The sequence below is a fragment of the Saimiri boliviensis genome, chromosome 17 (genome assembly GCF_048565385.1).
Source record: "Saimiri boliviensis isolate mSaiBol1 chromosome 17, mSaiBol1.pri, whole genome shotgun sequence".
Classification (NCBI taxonomy): domain Eukaryota; kingdom Metazoa; phylum Chordata; class Mammalia; order Primates; family Cebidae; genus Saimiri; species Saimiri boliviensis.
The window spans coordinates 3,676,450-3,695,146 of record NC_133465.1 but is presented as its reverse complement, the minus strand read 5'-3'; the positions used below and the strand labels follow the sequence as shown (position 1 = coordinate 3,695,146).

The window sequence follows — 18,697 nt, the reverse complement described above, 5'->3', positions numbered from 1 at the left end:
ATACAAATACATGGAAATTACACAGGATACTCCTGAACAACCATTGGGTTACTGAAGAAATTATGAGAGAAATCAAAAAATTTCTTGAAACAAATTAAAATGGAAACACACTATACCAAAACTACTTGGGATACAACTAAAGCAGTGCCCAAAGAGAATTTTATAGCAATCAACAAATCCAAAAAGTAGAAAGCTTTCAAATAAGCAGCCTAACAATGCACCTCAAGAAACTAGAAAAGCAAGAACAAACCAAACTCAATATTAGCAGAAAAAAAGAAAGAATAAAGATCAGGGGCCGGGCGCGGTGGCTCAAGCCTGTAATCCCAGCACTTTGGGAGGCCGAGGCAGGTGGATCACGAGGTCGAGAGATCGAGACCATCCTGGTCAACATGGTGAAACCCCGTCTCTACTAAAAATACAAAAAAAAATTAGCTGGGCATGGTGGCACGTGCCTGTAATCTCAGCTACTCAGGAGGCTGAGGCAGGAGAATTGCCTGAACCCAGGAGGCGGAGGTTGCGGTGAGCCGAGATCGCGCCATTGCACTCCAGCCTGGGTAACAAGAGCGAAACTCCGTCTCAAAAAAAAAAAAAACAAAAAAAAAACAGACACATAAACCAATGGAACAGAACAGAGAGTCTAGAAATAAATCCATATATTTACAACCAACTAATTTTTATAAAGATGCCAAAAATATACACAGGGGAAAAGACACCTTCGATACATGGTGCTGAGGAAATTCAATATCCATATGCATAAATGAAACTGAACACCTATCTCTCCCCACATACAAAAATCAACTCAAGGTGGATTAAAGACATAAATATAAGACCTAAAACAATAAGACTACTATATATGTCCATATATGGAAAATACTTCAAGACGTAGGTCTAGGCAAAAGCTTCATGACTAAAGACCTCAAAAGCACAGACAACTACAACAAAAATATGCAAATAGAACTACTTTAAACTAAAAGGGTTCCATACAGCAAAGGAAACAATTAACAGAGTGAACAGACAACTTGTTAAATGAAAGAAAATATTTACAAACTATTCATCCAATAAGGGACTAATATCCAGAATATACAAAGAACTTAAACAATTCAACCATTTTTTTAATCCCATCAAAATGTGGGCTAAGAACACGAATAGACATTTATCAAAACAAGACATACAAATGGCCAACAGGTCTATAGGAAAAATACTCAAATTACTAAGCATTAGGGAAATGCAAGTCAAAACCACAATGAGATACCACCTCACCGCAGTTAGAATGGCTAGTAGCGGCCGGGCACGGTGGCTCAAGCCTGTAATCCCAGCACTTTGGGAGGCCGAGGCGGGTGGATCACGAGGTCGAGAGATCGAGACCATCCTGGTCAACATGGTGAAAGCCCGTCTCTACTAAAAATACAAAAAAATTAGCTGGGCATGGTGGCGCATGCCTGTAATCCCAACTACTCAGAAGGCTGAGGCAGGAGAATTGCCTGAACCCAGGAGGCGGAGGTTGCGGTGAGCCAAGATCGCGCCATTGCACTCCAGCCTGGGTAACAAGAGCGAAACTCCGTCTCAAAAAAAAAAAAAGAATGGCTATTAGCTAAAATAAAAAAATAAAAGATGCTGGTAAGGATGCAGAGAAGGGAACACTGTGCGTGTGTGTGTGTGTGTGTGTGTGTGTGTGTGTGTGTGTGTGTGATGGAGTCTGGCTCTGCTTCCCAGGCTAGAGTGCAGTGGCACGATCTCAGCTCACTGCAGCCTCTGCCTCCCAGGTTCAGGCATGCTCCTGCCTCAGCCTTCTGAATAGCTGGGATCACAAGTGCGCACCACCACCAGGCTGGCTAATTTTGTGTATTTAGAAGGAAACTCCTTTTTTTTTCCCTTTTTTTTTTTTTTTTTTTTTTTTTGATACAGAGTCTTGCTCTGTCGCCAGGCTGGAGTGCAGTGGCACAATCTTTGCTCACTGCAACCTCCACCTCTCGAATTCAAGTGATTCTCCTCCCTCAGCCACCCAAGTAGTTGGGACTACAGGCCCACGGCACCACACCCAGCTAATTTTTGTATTTTTAGTAGAGAGGAGGTTTCACCATGTTGGCCAGGATGGTCTTGATCTCTTGACCTCATGATCCGCCCACCTCAGCCTCCCAAAGTGGTGGAATTACAGGCATGAACCACCACACCTAGCCAAGAAGGGAACTCTTACATGCTGTTGGTGGGAGTGTAAACTGATACAACCACTATGGAAAACAATGAAAACAATATGGAAATTACTCAAAAAATTAAAAATAGAGCTACCATATGATCCAGCAATCCCATTACTTGGTATTTATCCAAAGGAAACAAAATCTGTATAACCTGCGCTCACGTGTTTATCACAGCACTACTCACAGCAGCAAAGATATGGGATCAACCTAAGTGCCCATCAATGAATGAACGAAGAAAATGTGCTATAAATACAGAATGAAATAATACGTGGCCATAAAAAATGATAAAATCATGTCACTGCAGCACAGGGATGGAACTGGAGGTAATTATGTTAAGTGAAATGAGCCACGCACAGAAACTTCAGATGTCACATGTTCTCCCTTACATGTGAAAGCTAAAGAAACTGATCTCATGGAGATAGGGAATGCAGTGATACATATCAGAGCCTGAGAATAATGTGTGGATGGAATGGGGGTGGATAAAGAGAGGTTGGTTAATAGGTACAAACACACAGAACAGGGGTCCCTAACTCCTGGGCTGCAGACTGGTACCAATTCGTGGCCTGTTAGGAACTGGGCCAAACAGCAGGAGGTAAGCATTAAGAGAGCAGGCATTACTGCCTATGCTACACCTCCTGTCAGGTCAGTGGTGGCATTAGATTCTCATAGGAGCACCAATTCCATTACAAACTGTGCATATGGGGGATCTAGGTTGTACACTTATGAGAATCTAACTAATGCCTGATGATCTGAGGTGGAAGAGTTTCATCCCAAAATAAAACCCCCACTATGCCCCCATATCCAGGGAAAAACTGGCTTCCACAAAACTAGCCCCTGATGCTGAAAAAGTTGGGGCCACTGAGTTAGAACAAGTAAGCCTCAATATTCAATAACAGAGTATGATGACTATAGTTAGCAACATGTATTATGTATAAAGGTAGCTAGAAGAGAGAACTTGAAATGTTACCAACATATAGAAATGATAAATACTTCAGGTGATGAATAACTAAAATACCCTAACCTGATCATTAAACATCCTATGCATATAAGAAATACTCGCAATTATCACAAATATATAAAATATTTGTATCAATTAAAAAATTAAAAATAGGCCGGGCGCGGTGGCTCAAGCCTGTAATCCCAGCACTTTGGGAGGCCGAGGCGGGTGGATCACGAGGTCGAGAGATCGAGACCATCCTGGTCAACATGGTGAAACCCGTCTCTACTAAAAATACAAAAAAAATCAGCTGGGCATGGTGGCGCGTGCCTGTAATCCCAGCTACTCAGGAGGCTGAGGCAGGAGAATTGCCTGAACCCAGGAGGCGGAGGTTGCGGTGAGCCAAGATCGCGCCATTGCACTCCAGCCTGGGTAACAAGAGCGAAACTCTGTCTCAAAAAACTAAAAAAAACAAAAAAAAAAAAAAAAAAAATTAAAAATAGAAAAAAGGAGAAAAATGAAAAATGTTGCTTAAATAAGTAATTGTAAACCCACATGATGAAAATGTATGCAGCTACTGAAAAGCATATTAAAGGAGAATATCCAATAATAGGAAAATGCTCAACTAATAATGTTAAATTAATAAAAGGATATAAAATACATTACATAGTAATCCCAATTTTTAAAACACATCATGTATATGGAGTGTGTGTATAAAGAGGCTTAAATGACATAAAACAAGAGATTAACAGAGGGTATCTTCAGGGAATAGGATTTTGAAATACTTTGTACTTTTTTATACTTTGTGTTATATAACCAAATAATAATTGATATTACAAGTTTCAGTTTCACCATTTACCAAGTGTTAATTTCTTTGAGCTTTAAGTCTCCTCGCCTGTGAATTAGAATAATGGTACTCACCCTGCAGAACAGTGGTAAAGTGGTAATAATGTACACAATCAACCTAAAATGTTATCTGGAAAGTATCAAGCATCATATAGTTTACTTAATTCACCTCTCTTTTCTGTTCAGTGCATTTCTCTCTATAGCTCTTATAGAAAAACATCCTAATTACAGAGTTCAGCTAGGTATAAACTAAGAATCTTCTGAAATCAGTTTCTTATACCTAAAACCATGAAATCACCAAACTAAAAAAGCAGCAACTCTAAAGCAGATATTCTCCCCTAGAAACACTGTTCTCTGACCAAAAACATTAAAGAAATAAAAGATAAACAGAACATATGTTCTCAAGTTACAATTTACCTGAATCACAGGCTTAGCAAAATATTGCAAAAACCTCAATGATCACAAGCAGTAAGACCTCAATAATAAGGACTAGGTGTTAGTTTTAAAAATATACAATATACAAGACAAACTGAGAAGTAATTAGAGCAGAAAACATTAGAGAAGCCCTAAATCTCATAGTTTAGCCATTTAAAATGTCAATAAGCCTGTTTCTTCATCTTTGCAAAAGACTGGTGAGGAATATAAACAAATGTCAGTTGGCCTACTTTTAGAGGTTTGCTAGTGTTTTGGCTGAACAGATTGTGTGTAAGAGAGAGAGAGAGAGAAAGAGAAAGAGAGAGAGAGAGAGGGAGTGAGTGTGTGTGTGTGTGTGTGTGTGTGTGTGTATTTTTTTTTTAATTTACATCTGCATTTCTAAGAAATTATTCAAGGCCAAAGTGATTGTCTTTCTCCATGAGCAGGAAGGAAACAGCATATACACAAGGCTAGTATAATTCTTAAGAGTTATAAACTCTATTAATGCAGAAAACAACATCAGGCCAGGCAAAGAGGCTTACACCTGTAGTCCTTACAGTTGGGAGGCCAAAGCAGGAAGATCACCTGAGGCCAGTGGTTCAAGACCACCCTGTGGATCACAGTGGGACCCCATCTAAAACCATGCCATTGCACTCCAGCCTGGGCAACAGAGCATGACTCTGTAATTAGCCAGGCATGGTGGCACATGCCTGAGGCTGAGGCAGAAGGATCACTCGAGCCCAGGAGGTCAAGGCTGCAGTGAGCCATAATTGTGCCACTGTTCTCCAGCCTGGATGACAGAACAAGATTCTATCCTACAGGAGAAAAAAAAAAAAAAAAAAAAAAAAGGTCAGGTATGGTAGCTCACACCTATAATCCCAGTGCTTTAGGAGGCCAAGGCAGGAGTATCACTTGAGCCCAGGAAGTCAAGGCTGCAGTGAGCCATGATTGTGCTACTGCACTCCAGCTTGGACAACAGAGAGAGAGCCTGTCTCAAAATAAAATGAATAAAATAAAATATATCATTTGATCACTGATAATTTATAAACACTCTATAAAAAGTGTTATTCTAGATTATTATCTATAAAATATTGAATAAATTCATTATGGGGTACCCCCCATATGGCACACATTATTATTATGCAAGTCACCGCAAAGAATGCAAATATTAGAAAAATATAGTTCCTGTCATTCCAAAAAACTAACATTATAGTAAGGGAAATGCCATAATAAATGAGAAATTTTGTCCAAAAATCTATTAAAATCAGAGACTGGCAAGCAAGAACTACTCCTGACCATGAACAGTAAGGAAAATGTAACAGAACAAGAAGATGAATAACTACAACAAAACAAAATGTTAATTAAACTTTCAAGAAAAGTCATGGTTTAAAGTTAGGCATAGTAAAATACAGAAGGATTTTTTTTTAATATGAAACAAAAGATTAATAATAACCTAGTAAAGAGCTCAAAACAATGAGAAAGTATATAAGTGTGATATTAATGAATATAAATAGTAAAAATAAGAGGATTTTCTATGCTCCCTAGTAATCAAGGATCAAAAAATTACATATGGGTACAGTGCATCACATCTATAATTCCAGCACTGGGAGGCTGAGATAGGAGAATTATTTGAGGCCAGGGGCTCAAGACTAGCCTGGGCAACATAGCAAGACCTCACCCCTACAAAAAAATTAAAAATTAGCCAGGCATGCTGACCTGTGCCTGTATTCCTAGCTACTCAGGAGGCTATGAGAGAGGATTGCTTGAGCCCAGGAGTTTGAGGCTTCAGTGAGCTAGGATCACACCACTGCATCCCAGCCTGGGCCACAAAGTGAGACTGTCTCTAAAAACAAAAATTTTTGAGTTACATATGAATAGGATTTTCTGCTATCCAGACAGGCAATGATTGAAAACATTCAATAATAACCAGTATAGAACAGAATAAGGAGAAAGGGCATTCTCATGTAAAAATGTTCATAGACTCTCTCAGAGGAAATTTTACAGCATGCATCAAAACTGAAATACAGAGATCCTTTGAGCAATTACCCATTAGGAGTTATCCTTAAAAAAAATAATTCCTTGTATATGCTTTAAAATGTACATATATAGAGGTACACAACAATACAACCAATAGGGAAAAAGCTGAAAAACAACATAAATGCCCATACAATACAATGTTACATAATGTTTAGCAATAATAAAAGAAATATCTAAGTTCTGAAATAAAGCAATGCCCAAAACATGTAATACATATAAAGAATCTGAATCAGTCCTGGGACATAATAATATAAGTTAGTGTTTTACATGTGTGAATAGTTAAGGGGAAAAAACCTGGAAATATATACTGTTAATATGGGCCTTCAGTACATGCTCAACATCTGAGGAAGGATGAAAAGGAAGAAGCAGTCAGGTTTACTTTTGCTAACACAGTCTCACATAAATTTTCATTGCCCATATTTCAGTATTACTTGATTTTTTAATAATCAATATTTTCAGTAGTTAGAATTACATGGTCCTTACTTTAAGAAATAAAAAACATATTAAAGGAAGTGAAAGTCTCTTCTGATCTCATTCTTCAGAAATAATCTTTGTGAGCACAAAGTCTATAACCATATAAAATTCTTGACTTGTATATTAAAATGTACATACTGATACTTTTTTTTTTTTAAGACAGAGTCTTGCTCTGTCACCAGGCTGGAGTGCAGTGGCACGATCTCAGCTCACTGCAACCTCCACCTCCCGGTTCAAGCAATTCCCCTGCCTCAGTCTCCCAAGTACCTGGAACTACAGGCGCATGCCACCACGCCCAGCTGATTTTTTGTATTTTTAGTAGAGAACGGGTTTCACCATGTTGGCCAGGATGGTCTTGATCTCCTGACCTCGTGATCCACCGGCCTCAGCCTCCCAAAGTGCTGGGATGACAGGAGTGAGCAACTGCGTCAGGCCCATAGTGATACATTTTATTACAAAAGTGAGGCACTAAAAGCCAAAATGGCTACTTAGAGTAATAAATGAGAAGAATTTATTACTTGGAATTAAGTTCTAGAAGAACAGATTTGAAAGATAATTAGTAACAGTTTTTATCTGAGATAATACCAATTAATTGGTCATAGCTTTCTAGAATGTTACATTGAAAAAAATCCTAAAGCAGACCTAGGTTCATTAAGAAAATAATCAATTATTGTTGATAGTGGCCATGAAGAAGCAGGGATGCATAAGCTATGCTGACATGAATTAAATTCCTTAAATTCAATGATGGTCTTCTGTGGGATAAGAAGTCAACCAAATCCTTCAGTTTTTCACTTTTAGTTAGGAGACAGACTCTCTACAGAAATACCTTCAGAAAGAGAACTCACTTCTTCCAGGTCTTAACTTTCAAAGTATTACACAATCCAGCAATACTCAACAAATATTTATTAATACCTTATATAAAGCACTCTGTGAGGCACTGAATACATAAAAACAGTCTACAAATACAGCAAACAAGAGGCAAACAAGGAATTAAAGAACATTAAGTCCCATGGGAGCACACGCTACTGACAGTGGATAAGGAGCAGGAGGCAGTAGAAGGACATGAATATTCTAGGAGAGGAAATAACAAATGCAGATCTGAAAGCAGGAAGATGGATCTTTTGAGGAAATGAAAGAAATGCAGTACAACTATCACAAGGGAATGTTGTGATAACTAGCGGAGGGACAGGGTAAGGATGGCAGAACGTGATGCTGGAAAAATACACAGGAAGTGATTCAGTTCACAAACGACTTACAGAACCTTGTATGCTGCAGCTCTGCTAAATTAACTGATTAATTCTAACCATTTGCGGGTTCCATTGCATTTTCTATGTACACAATTATGTTACTGATGAATGAAGACACTTTCACATCCTTCTTTCTAATCTTTATGTCTTTTCTTTTTTTTCTTGCCTTATTGTAATGGCTAGGAACTGCAATAAATAGAAGTAGTAACAGAAGTCATCCTGAACTTAGCACGAAAGCATTCACTATATCACCACTGAGTATGACACTCGCTATAGATTTTTTTAAAGAAAATCTTTATCATATTCAGAAAGATTTTTTTTCTATTTCTAGTTTGCTAAAACTTTTTATCATAAATAGCTACTGAGTTTTGGCAAAGGTTTTTTCCTACTTCCATTGAGATGATCATACAGGTTTTCTTCTTCACTCTAATACAGATTACATTGATTAATTTTCTTTCTTTCTTTTTTTTTTTTTTGAGATTGAGTCTTGCACTGTCACCCAGACTGGAGTGCAAAGGTGCAATCTCAGCTCACTGCCACCTCCACCTCCTGAGTTCAAGTGATTCTCCTGCCTCAGCCTCCAGAGTGGCTGTGATTACAGGTGCCCGTCACCACGGCCAGCTAATTTTTTGTATTTTTAGTAGAAACAGGGTTTCACTATGTTTGCAAGGCTAGTCTCAAACTCCTGACCTGGTAATCCACCCACCGCAGCCTCCCAAATGCTAGGATTACAGGCATGGCCACAGCACTCAGCCCATGAATGTTTAAATGTTAGCCAACGTTGTATTCCTGGAATAAATCTTACTTTGTCCTGATGTGTAATTATTTTTATATATCATTGGATTCTATTTGCTACATACTTATATATAAAGTATACCAAAAAGAAGAATGTAAGGGAAGAAGGAGGGACAAAGGTGTTGGATATGAGAAGTATATGATAAGAAAAACAAAACAGTAGAAAAGGATTATTCAATAAAAGTATTAGTAAGCCACATTGGAACTATCTCTAAAAAAGAACAAGCAATTAATTTTTTAAAATTAAGCAGTACAGGAGACTTAACATCCAGATAATACAAGTTATAGAAAACAATGAAAACTTAATGGAAAAAATCAACAACAAAGAATTGAAGCCATTCCGTCAAAATACCAGACTTGCATTTCCACATTAAAAGGGTCCAGGAAAATGTATGAATCAAGACACAAGGCTGCAAAGTTTCAGAACATCAGGAACAAAGCCAACATTGTACGAGTATTTCCAGAAAGTAAAACAGGCTACAAAGCTTTAAAAAGGTATCAAAATGGTCTCAGACTTTTCAGCCTATGTTACACCGATGCCTTCAAAATTCTGAAGTAATGTTCTTATAAACATGTATTTGTTATCCAGTCAAATAATCGATCAAGAGTGAAGGAAGAATGAAGGCAGACAGTATCTCCCACACATCCTTTTTCAGAAAGCCACATATTCCACCATAACAAATTAAGAGTAAAATGGGTAAAAGAGAAAAGTGGGTATTACTCTTTTCCATTAAAAGTTTTATGTGATCATTTACATTCATAACTTTGGGGGAAAAAAAATCTAAAAGGGTGGTCCAAAGGTAGTGAGTTATCTCAATTGACTGTTTACAGCCAGTTACAGATAGAACTCCTTGTTCTACTTTCCCCCACTTCTCACTACTGCACTTGACCAGTCTTTTTAAAAATCTAAAAAATTAATAAAATAAAAGTTACACAAGTAATTTGTTCAAATCATAACAGAAAACTTACCCATGTAAAATTATATTTTAAATCTAACAATATACTTTTAAATAAGTACATTATAGTGAAGGAAGAAATCTTTTTTAAAAGAGGAAAGTAAATCTTATAAATAAATTATTAGCAGTATTAGATATTTTCATGATGTATTTCTCCTTAAAGTTGAGAAAAGATGAACATTGATAATAAGCATAAACAAAACAACTTCATAAATAACATGAAGAGGGAAAAATCTTCGTCTTCGAATTACACACAAAGAAACCGAGCCAAGTCCTTTAGTAATAAAGTCCTCCTTGATTCAAATTATCCAAAGAGAACGCCAGCTACTCCAAAAACCTTCTAGAAAAGGATGGTCTAGAATCATCACTGTCAAAATATTTCACCAAAGTATAAATGCAACAACAACAAAAAAAACAGAACAAGAAAGAGAGTGACAGAGCATGAGACAGCCAGAGAGAACTCGATCAATTGTGTGAGAAAGAAACAGAGACAGCTAAAGAGCTGAAATCAGAATATGCCATAGAGTTGAATAGCAAGGGAGAAAATCTACACATGACTGCAAGATACTGTTGCCTTGTTTCCTCCATCCTGCTCACTTCATTTAGGCAGATTTAGTTGCCAAATGTATATATATTTCAGACTATTGTGCGTAAATTATTTACGCACAATCACAATGTCGTAAGTTTTCGAAAACATCATTCTCACAAATTTAGAGGATTAACTGCTACAAGAAGTCTTATAAGATTTTTTTTACTTCAGATAACTTTTTAAAATCTAATAGAATCAAAATATTTTAATATCCTCTTTTTAAAAGGATTTTAAAGTATCCAAACATGATTTTTATGATTACGTTTTTAGTGCACAGGCAAAAACGTTCTTGAGTGAACACAGGAAAAATAATAAGAAAATATTACCTTTGGAAAACTCAGAGTTTTAAGGAGTAAGGAGTTACTTAACCATCTAAACAGTAGATTTAATACAAACACATATCTGAATTCTTTTAATATAAAACATATATACTATTTAAACACAACATTAAGAAGTATTCTCTATTAAAGCAGAATTACAAACTTAAAAGCCCAAAACTCCACTTCTGACATAGCTGTAGATGCAGAGAACACAGTCATCTACAACCCAGATAAAAGTGAAAACCAAGCTCTCCACGGCATAAGTATAACTGAGAAGGAGGGCAAACGCATGAGAACAGCAGTGACTTCAGGAATACCCACAGAAGAAAGCTAAGCCAGAAACATAACAAAGGCAGCACAGTCAGCCAGGAAGGGATCTGGGAAGAAGGATGCCATGAAAACCAAGAGAGAAAAGGACTTCAAGAAAGAGCCAGCAAAGGCAGAGGCTAAAGCGAGATCAAAGAGGATGAAGACAAATCAAAACCACAGCAGAAAGTGAATGGCCATATTGAATTGGTTAAGATTACCTATTTCCATCTCAACTGACAGAACTAAGTTTATCTTTGGGGGAGGTGGGGAAGGGGAATGGACAGTTGGAGGAAAACAGACTTTAGTTATCATTCTTGCTGTTTGTAGTCCAAGACCAATAAAAGAGAAACTCTTTCTGAATGATTTTTTTCTTAAGGACTACACTCACCAAACTGTGGAGCAGGCAAGATTCTAGCTGCTCGAATTGGGCCATGTCGAACAGAGAAGAGCTCCTGTGCTTCCCCACTGATCTGCATAAGAGAAGAAAGAAAATATTTCAGTGGGAAAATGCAGGTCACAATAGTATTATATAAAAACAAGATCTTCTAAATTTTATAACAATATTTTGTCTGAAATATATATACATACATATACACATACACTCACACACATTTATTGTTGGTCATACATGTTAAGTATACTCACATCTTAAATTACTGCAAGTAATTTTAGAAAACTGTAAGAACATACAGTTGATATGAACAGAAGAAAAAAGGTCTCTTCTGAAAGTCTGTAATTTTTATCTTATTAAACCATTAGAAATCTGTACAGTTCCTGCACAACCGCTTTCTCTTTGAGAACCAAACTTTAATACTACTTTGAAAATCTCAAATATTGTAGCAACTTTAACAAATATATTATAAATGAGAAAAAGCAATACATATTGCAAAGAACACAAGTGAAATATGAATAACTTAGGTATACTTACGGTTAAGCAACTAATTGTCCGTTAATCTTGAGTAAATCATTTAACCTCAGTAAGCCTATATTCTTTGGCAATCATAAAATGAAAAAGAAAAAGCTGCTAAAAAGGCCTCCAAGATATTTCTAATTTCAATATTCCGGGAACAAAAAATTGTGTATATAACTTTAAAAGTCATCATTTTATTATACACATAAATATACATATAGCTCAAACACTGTATGAATATCCAAGTATTTTGAGTCATTCACTCTATTATTTCAAATGGTAAAGGGTATGTTCAGGACATTTTTGGGGGAATAAAATTTTTTTTAAAAGAAGAATAAAAGGTAAAGGGGCATGGTAATAACGTGTCAAGTGTGAAAAACTGCTTTTCAAACTGCTGATTGAAGCACTGAGCAGATTAAATTATAGTTAAGAATAGCTTTCCTATTTCCATCTCAACTGACAGAACTAAGAGTTTATCTTTCGGGAAGCTGAGGGTGTGGAATGGACAGATTAAATTACTGTACATGGTTCTGTAGTTATTAAAACATTTTCATAATTGCCTAGTGTTTGATGAAATATGCAATATCAGAGAAAACGGCAAACATTATAAAACTGGTTCAAGATACAAAAGAACTTACAACCAACATAATAAAGATATAAATTCAATAGAGAAAACGTACTGATGTTATTTTTAATAGGCCTGCCATACAATCAGTTTAAAATATCAAAGATGTATATATTATAAAGTAAAAAGTGTATAAATCTTACAATATTACTATAAATCTTCAGAGCTTTTAGAGTAACTACTTTTTAGATTTTTCAGTTTCTATCTGAATTTAAGAGCTGCAAACTATAAGTATTTGTGTTTCTTAAATGTTAAGTTGCAGTAACACCTAAATAACCATCATATTCATTTTGTTTATGGTAATTACTACAAATTATTTATTAGCAATAACTCCTTCTGTAGCACTTGGGATGCAGACGTGAAGAATGCCAGGACTAACTGTGCAACAACAGCACCACCTATCACCAGTGAAACAGAAAAGCTGCAAACTCATTATACCAAACTATAAGAACTTATTTACTCTACAAATACCTTTGTAACTTTTAATTTTCAGAATAAAAACCATGGTCATTATAGTCTACATTATTATAGAAAAAAAATAAAATTTAGAAAAAGTCTTAAAAGATTATTCGTTCAACTTCCCCCACAATGTAGTATCATATATTCTCTGAAATCTAAAAATTAGTCTTTTTTATTCCAAGCACATTTATGCCAAAAAGCCTAACACTAATGTAATCTAACTATATTACAGATACGTTACTTGACATTTCCACCTCTTTTTAAGATTTTAACAATAGCCAAAAGAATAAAAACACTGCCAAGCCAATTACATTTTAAAAATAAATTATTGTAACAGGTGTTACCCAATATACATGCTATTCCTATTAATAAAATTAAAAATGTTTTAAATATCATAGAACTTACATTAAAATTATATTTTAAGTAATACTTCTCACTTTACATTTATAATAAATTATAGATTTCTAAAACAAAATCCACCACTCTGAACTATTATTTCTATATGCCAGAGTTCTAGTATTTAGCTTTTGGTCCTATCAAGTAAAACTTTTACATTGAAGAAGTATCAAAAAAAAGAAAAAGAAAAGACAAATCTGTCTTAGCATACTCACAATGTGATAAAAGTTTGCTATTGTATTTAATACACAAGAGCTTACTTTGACATAGAAAAACATTTTGAAACCTGAATACACAATACTTTTCAGCAAAACAGCTTTCAAGACAAACCTAAATGCCCTATTCGAAGCTTCTATCCTAAATCCTTCCTTACAAATAAGGCAACAGGTCAGGGGAAAAAAAAATTTAGACTGATTATAAAATGCATTCCCACACTCACGGTCCATTCTTCATTACCTCTAAGGTCCTAGGATCTCTGTTTAATTATAACTTGGGGGAGGGCATTGGGGGAGCAGAGGAAACATTGTATCACATTTATAGATATTTCTGAATATATTAAAATCAGGATTGTACAACCTTCTGAAGTTAGAAGTATAATTCTAAACTATCCTATGTGAGTCACAAAATGTCAAACTTCCTCAAGGAGATAACTTTGCAAATTGTGTGAATTCTACATTACAGTACCATTTCAGAACAGAAACAGTGTTAATAAAGTTGATATAGACATGATGCATACATTTCAGAAAAGACACACAGAGGATAGTTAGTCTTTAAGATTCTGCTTTAGCTATCTTTCTGAATAATAATTTTATACAAAATGTTCACTGAAAAAAAATGCCTTCAAATAAGTGCCAAAACTGAATTTACTAGGCTGTCAAGAGTGATTTTTTAAGTTTTAAGAAAAGAGCTCATTAAAAGTGGCAAGGAATCTCAGAGATAAGGATTTCATAGATCCTGAAAAGAAGTACACAAACCTATAAGTTCACTTTTAAACCAACAATAACAATAAATACAAGAGTAGAACTACAAGAAAGGAGTGTACCAAGCAGTATTCCAACTTCCTGGCAACTGTGAACAGGGAGAAAACCTCTCCAAGAGCTCCTCATGGTCTCTGCCTTTGTTCTTATTGGCATTTTAATTTCTGATGACAGACTTTTGTTGTTTGGGGCATAAACCGGACGTACCAGTTTGGAGGCACAATAAGGAGAACAAAGAATGATTTGTTCACACTGTAGGAAAAAAAATCTTTTCCAACCATAGAAAATAGCTTTCGCATGGTGAAAATATGCAAATTACATACCAAACCAAAAAAGGGGTGGGGGTAGTACAAGTTTAGAATCTCACAACTCAATCTAAGGCAAAAGGAAATTACAACAGCTAAGACAATAATATACACAGAGAAAAGGCTATACAAGTTCTGGGAGAGCTGTAGAAGTGCTTTTAGAGAATTCTAAAAACAAATGAAGGTCATCTTGCCCTCAGAACCAAACTTATTTCTAAAATTCTGACTACTTCTCATAGACTAACTGTAACATAGGAAATTCAATCAAATACCAAAGACAATAAAAATACTGCTTTATAATGCTGCATTATTAGGACAGAAGTACATATTCACATCCCTACTTTCCCCTATAGATACTGGTTAAATGGATGTTTGTGGTCTGACTTTTTTTTAGCAAACTTTATAGAAAGGTAACAAACACAGAAAAAATACATACATCACAAGTATGTGTATAATACAAATTTTAAATGTTAATACACTCTGAACCAAGAGACATCAAGAAACAGAATATTATGGATACTCAGAAGGTCCTGCTACATCTCTTTTCATAGTCCCAACTCAAGAGTGACCATAACTACAATCCTGATTTCTATTACTTTATATAATTTCTACTTGTTCATGTTACTGTTAATAGGTTCATACAGTATGTACTCTTGGGAACAGCTTCTTTCACACATTATTATCCTTACAAAATTAATTCACGTTGCTTCATGCAATTGTAGTTTTTTTATTCCTATTGGTATACAGATTTCCACTGTATGAAATTAGTACAATTTTATCCCTTGTACTGCTCATGGAGTTGTTTTTATTTTTTAACTTCTAGTTTTTAGTTCTTAAGATGTCAAAGAAGCCAGGCACAGAGGCTCATGGCTGTAACTCCAGCACTTTGGGAGGCCAAGGTGGGTGGATCACTTGAGGTCATGAGTTTGAGACTATCCTGACCAGCACGGTGAAACACCATCTCTACTAAAAATACAAAAATTAGCAGGGCATGGTAGCACACGCCTGTAGTCCCAGCTACTTTTGGGAGGCTGAGGTGGGACTATTGCTTGAACCCAGGAAGTGGAGGTCGCAGTGAGCCAAGATCACACCATTGCACTACAGCCTGGGCAACAGAGCAAGACTCAGTCAAAAAAAAAAAAAAAAAAAAAAAAGTTGTCAAGGAAAATTGTGAAAGATTATTATGTGTTCTGTGTGTTTTTTCTATGGATTACCAAGAGCTCTCTGGCAGACCCTTTGGGGTTACCTGATTCTACAGGGGATCTACACTTTGTCCTTGACTGGGGTACTGTACAAAACTCTGAGTTGTAGAAAACTGATAGTAAAAGAATTGATTTTTGCGCACAGAAATGAAAATGAATTTTGTCTGGCAGAGATACAATTCTACAGAATTCCACTCTGTAGAAACGATTATTCCAAACAGTACATTTTAGTGCCAACAGAATATTAACCAAGTTTGTATCTATCAAAAAATTCATTTCAGTATTCCTAATTGCCTCTCTGTGATAGTCACCTTCTCCTTTGAACCAACTGTAATAGCACCCCAAATCCCTAATCAATGAGTTTAAAAAGTGCAGGATATCTGTCCCTTATATAGCTGTATGATAATCACTGTTTTGCCATTTTGAAAACAACATAATAAAGAATATTGCTGTAAATATTCTCACAAATGTCTTTTAGTAAACATGTATACATATTTCTCTTGGATATATATATAGTAGAGTAACTGCTTCTGTGTATTAGGGCAGGCATACGTGTATCTTTTGCAGATCTTAACAAAATTGTTTTCCAATGTGATTGTACCAATTTATACTTCGATCAGCAACATACAAGAATTTTATCTGCTCCACATACTAGCCAATATTTGGTGTCAGTCATTCTGGTGGGTGTCCAGAAATTATGGATTTAAATCAATAGATGCCTGTGAATAAAATGCATAAATCAATCTTCAATGGATATGCAATTCTGCCTCAAAGTAAATATATACACAAATAGTCTTATTATAATGGCCCTCCATGAGGGCAGATGATGTAAGACTTTTGTCCTGAAGGACCACAGATAGGTATGATAGCACAGAATGTTAATGAGATTCCAGGACTCAATTAAGCAGCTCTTGGAACAAGTAGAGTACTTTTTTTGTACATAATGAAATTCTTATCTTAATTCCAAATATAATTATGACCAATGCTTCCCTCAAACTAAGGTGCAATGATTAGGTTATAGCAATGCAATGTACTCTGAAGCAGAAAGGCATTGATTTGTAAAAATTCAGACTTCCAGTTTCCAGGCCAACACATACGGAGCTCAGAAGACTTCACTTAGACTTGACCACAAGTAAAAGCTTAACAGCTCTTCTTACATCCGTCAGAAAAATGAGGTCATACAGCAAACTGCTGCCCCCAAAATTGGAGAGACAGATAGGCAGATACAGAGAATCACAATTTACCAGAGCAGAAATCCACAAGTAGAAACCTTCACAAGAACCAGTACCAAGGTAGGAACACCTAAACTGTGATTCACAAATTTCTAAAGGCTCAATGTTGACAAGACATTGTAAAATATAAAAACTAAAAATTGTGAAAAGTAAAAATTCCAGGGAGACCAAGACCTGGGGGCCCTCACACTGATGTGTTTTACCTCAAGCAGCTCCACCAGGCCCTAACACCCAATACTGAATAAAAATCTCCTCGAGCCTCGATTTTTTCACTCCTGGCAGTGGGTGTGAAAATTGAACCATCTTGAAATACACCAGACCAGATCATTATGTTCTTAACAAAGCCTGCCCTTGACAGAAACTATTTTATGAGAGCCTAACTTGCTGGGGTTATATCAGAGATTAACCTACCTGGGGAAAGGTAAATACCCAACTCCAGGCTCCTCTTACCTTCCTGTCTCACTCAAGGGTGTTAAAAAACATACCACACACACTCAAAAAAATTCTGTGAAGCAAATGACTAAAACTTACCCACAGGACTACAGAACACTTTCCCTCCCCACACACCACCACTCAATTACTAATGGCCCATTTATGATAGTTCCTTTTCCCCAATACATCATATCCTCCTTTCTTTATTGAGATAGGGTCTCACTCTTTCACCCAGGCTGGAGTGCAGTAGCATGATCTCAGCTCACTGCTACCTCTGCCGCCCTCGGCTCAAGAGATTCTTCCACCTCAACCTCTTGAGTAGTTGGAACTACAGGTGCCCATCACCATGCCCTACTGATTTTTTTTGTATGTTTTTGTAGAGACGGGGTTTCACCATATTACCCAAGCTAGTCTTGAACTCCTGGCCTCAGTGATCTGCCCACCTCAGCCTCCCAAACTGCTGGGATTACAGGTGTAAACCACTGCACATGGACCATATCTTCCTTTTTTTTTTTTTTTTTGAGACGGAGTTTCGCTCTTGTTACCCAGGCTGGAGTGCAATGGTGTGATCTCGGCTCACCGCAACCTCCACCTCCTGGGTTCAGGCAATTCTCCTGCCTCAGCCTCCTGAGTAGCTGGGATTACAGGCATGCGCCACCATGCCCAGTTAATTTTTTGTATTTTTAGTAGAGACGGGGTTTCACCATGTTGACCAGGATGGTCTTGATCTTTTGACCTTGTGATCCACCCACCTCGGCCTCCCAAAGTGCTAGGATTACAGGCTTGAGCCACCGCGCCCAGCCCCGTATCTTCCTTTTAACAAAAAATTAGAAAGCATAATAAAAGGCAAACAACACAATTTGAAGACACTAAACAAACATTAGAACCAGAATCAGAACAGGTAAGCTCAGAGAATAGCATACGGGATAAACGCCCCCAAAAAAATCCTACACCAATTCATATTATTTTCAAATTGCAAACAAATCAAAGACAAAGAAAAAATCTTGAAAGAAGCCAGAGTAAAAAAAATTTTATAGAAG

At 36.4% G+C, this 18,697-nt stretch overlaps 1 protein-coding gene across 10 annotated transcripts in view; it reads right to left on the bottom strand.

Annotated features, from left to right (window-relative positions):
- BCAS3 (BCAS3 microtubule associated cell migration factor) overlaps positions 1–18,697 on the bottom strand; it is a 661,861-nt gene that overhangs the window by 593,981 nt on the left and 49,183 nt on the right. For all 10 annotated transcript variants that reach the window (XR_012514509.1, XR_012514510.1, XM_039475903.2 and 7 more), the window contains exon 6: positions 11,508–11,589. Coding sequence is in view for 8 of the 10 variants with exons in the window: in XM_039475903.2 (XP_039331837.1) it covers positions 11,508–11,589 (82 nt within the window). In the remaining 2 variants the exon portion in view is untranslated. The remainder of the gene's footprint in view (positions 1–11,507; positions 11,590–18,697) is intronic.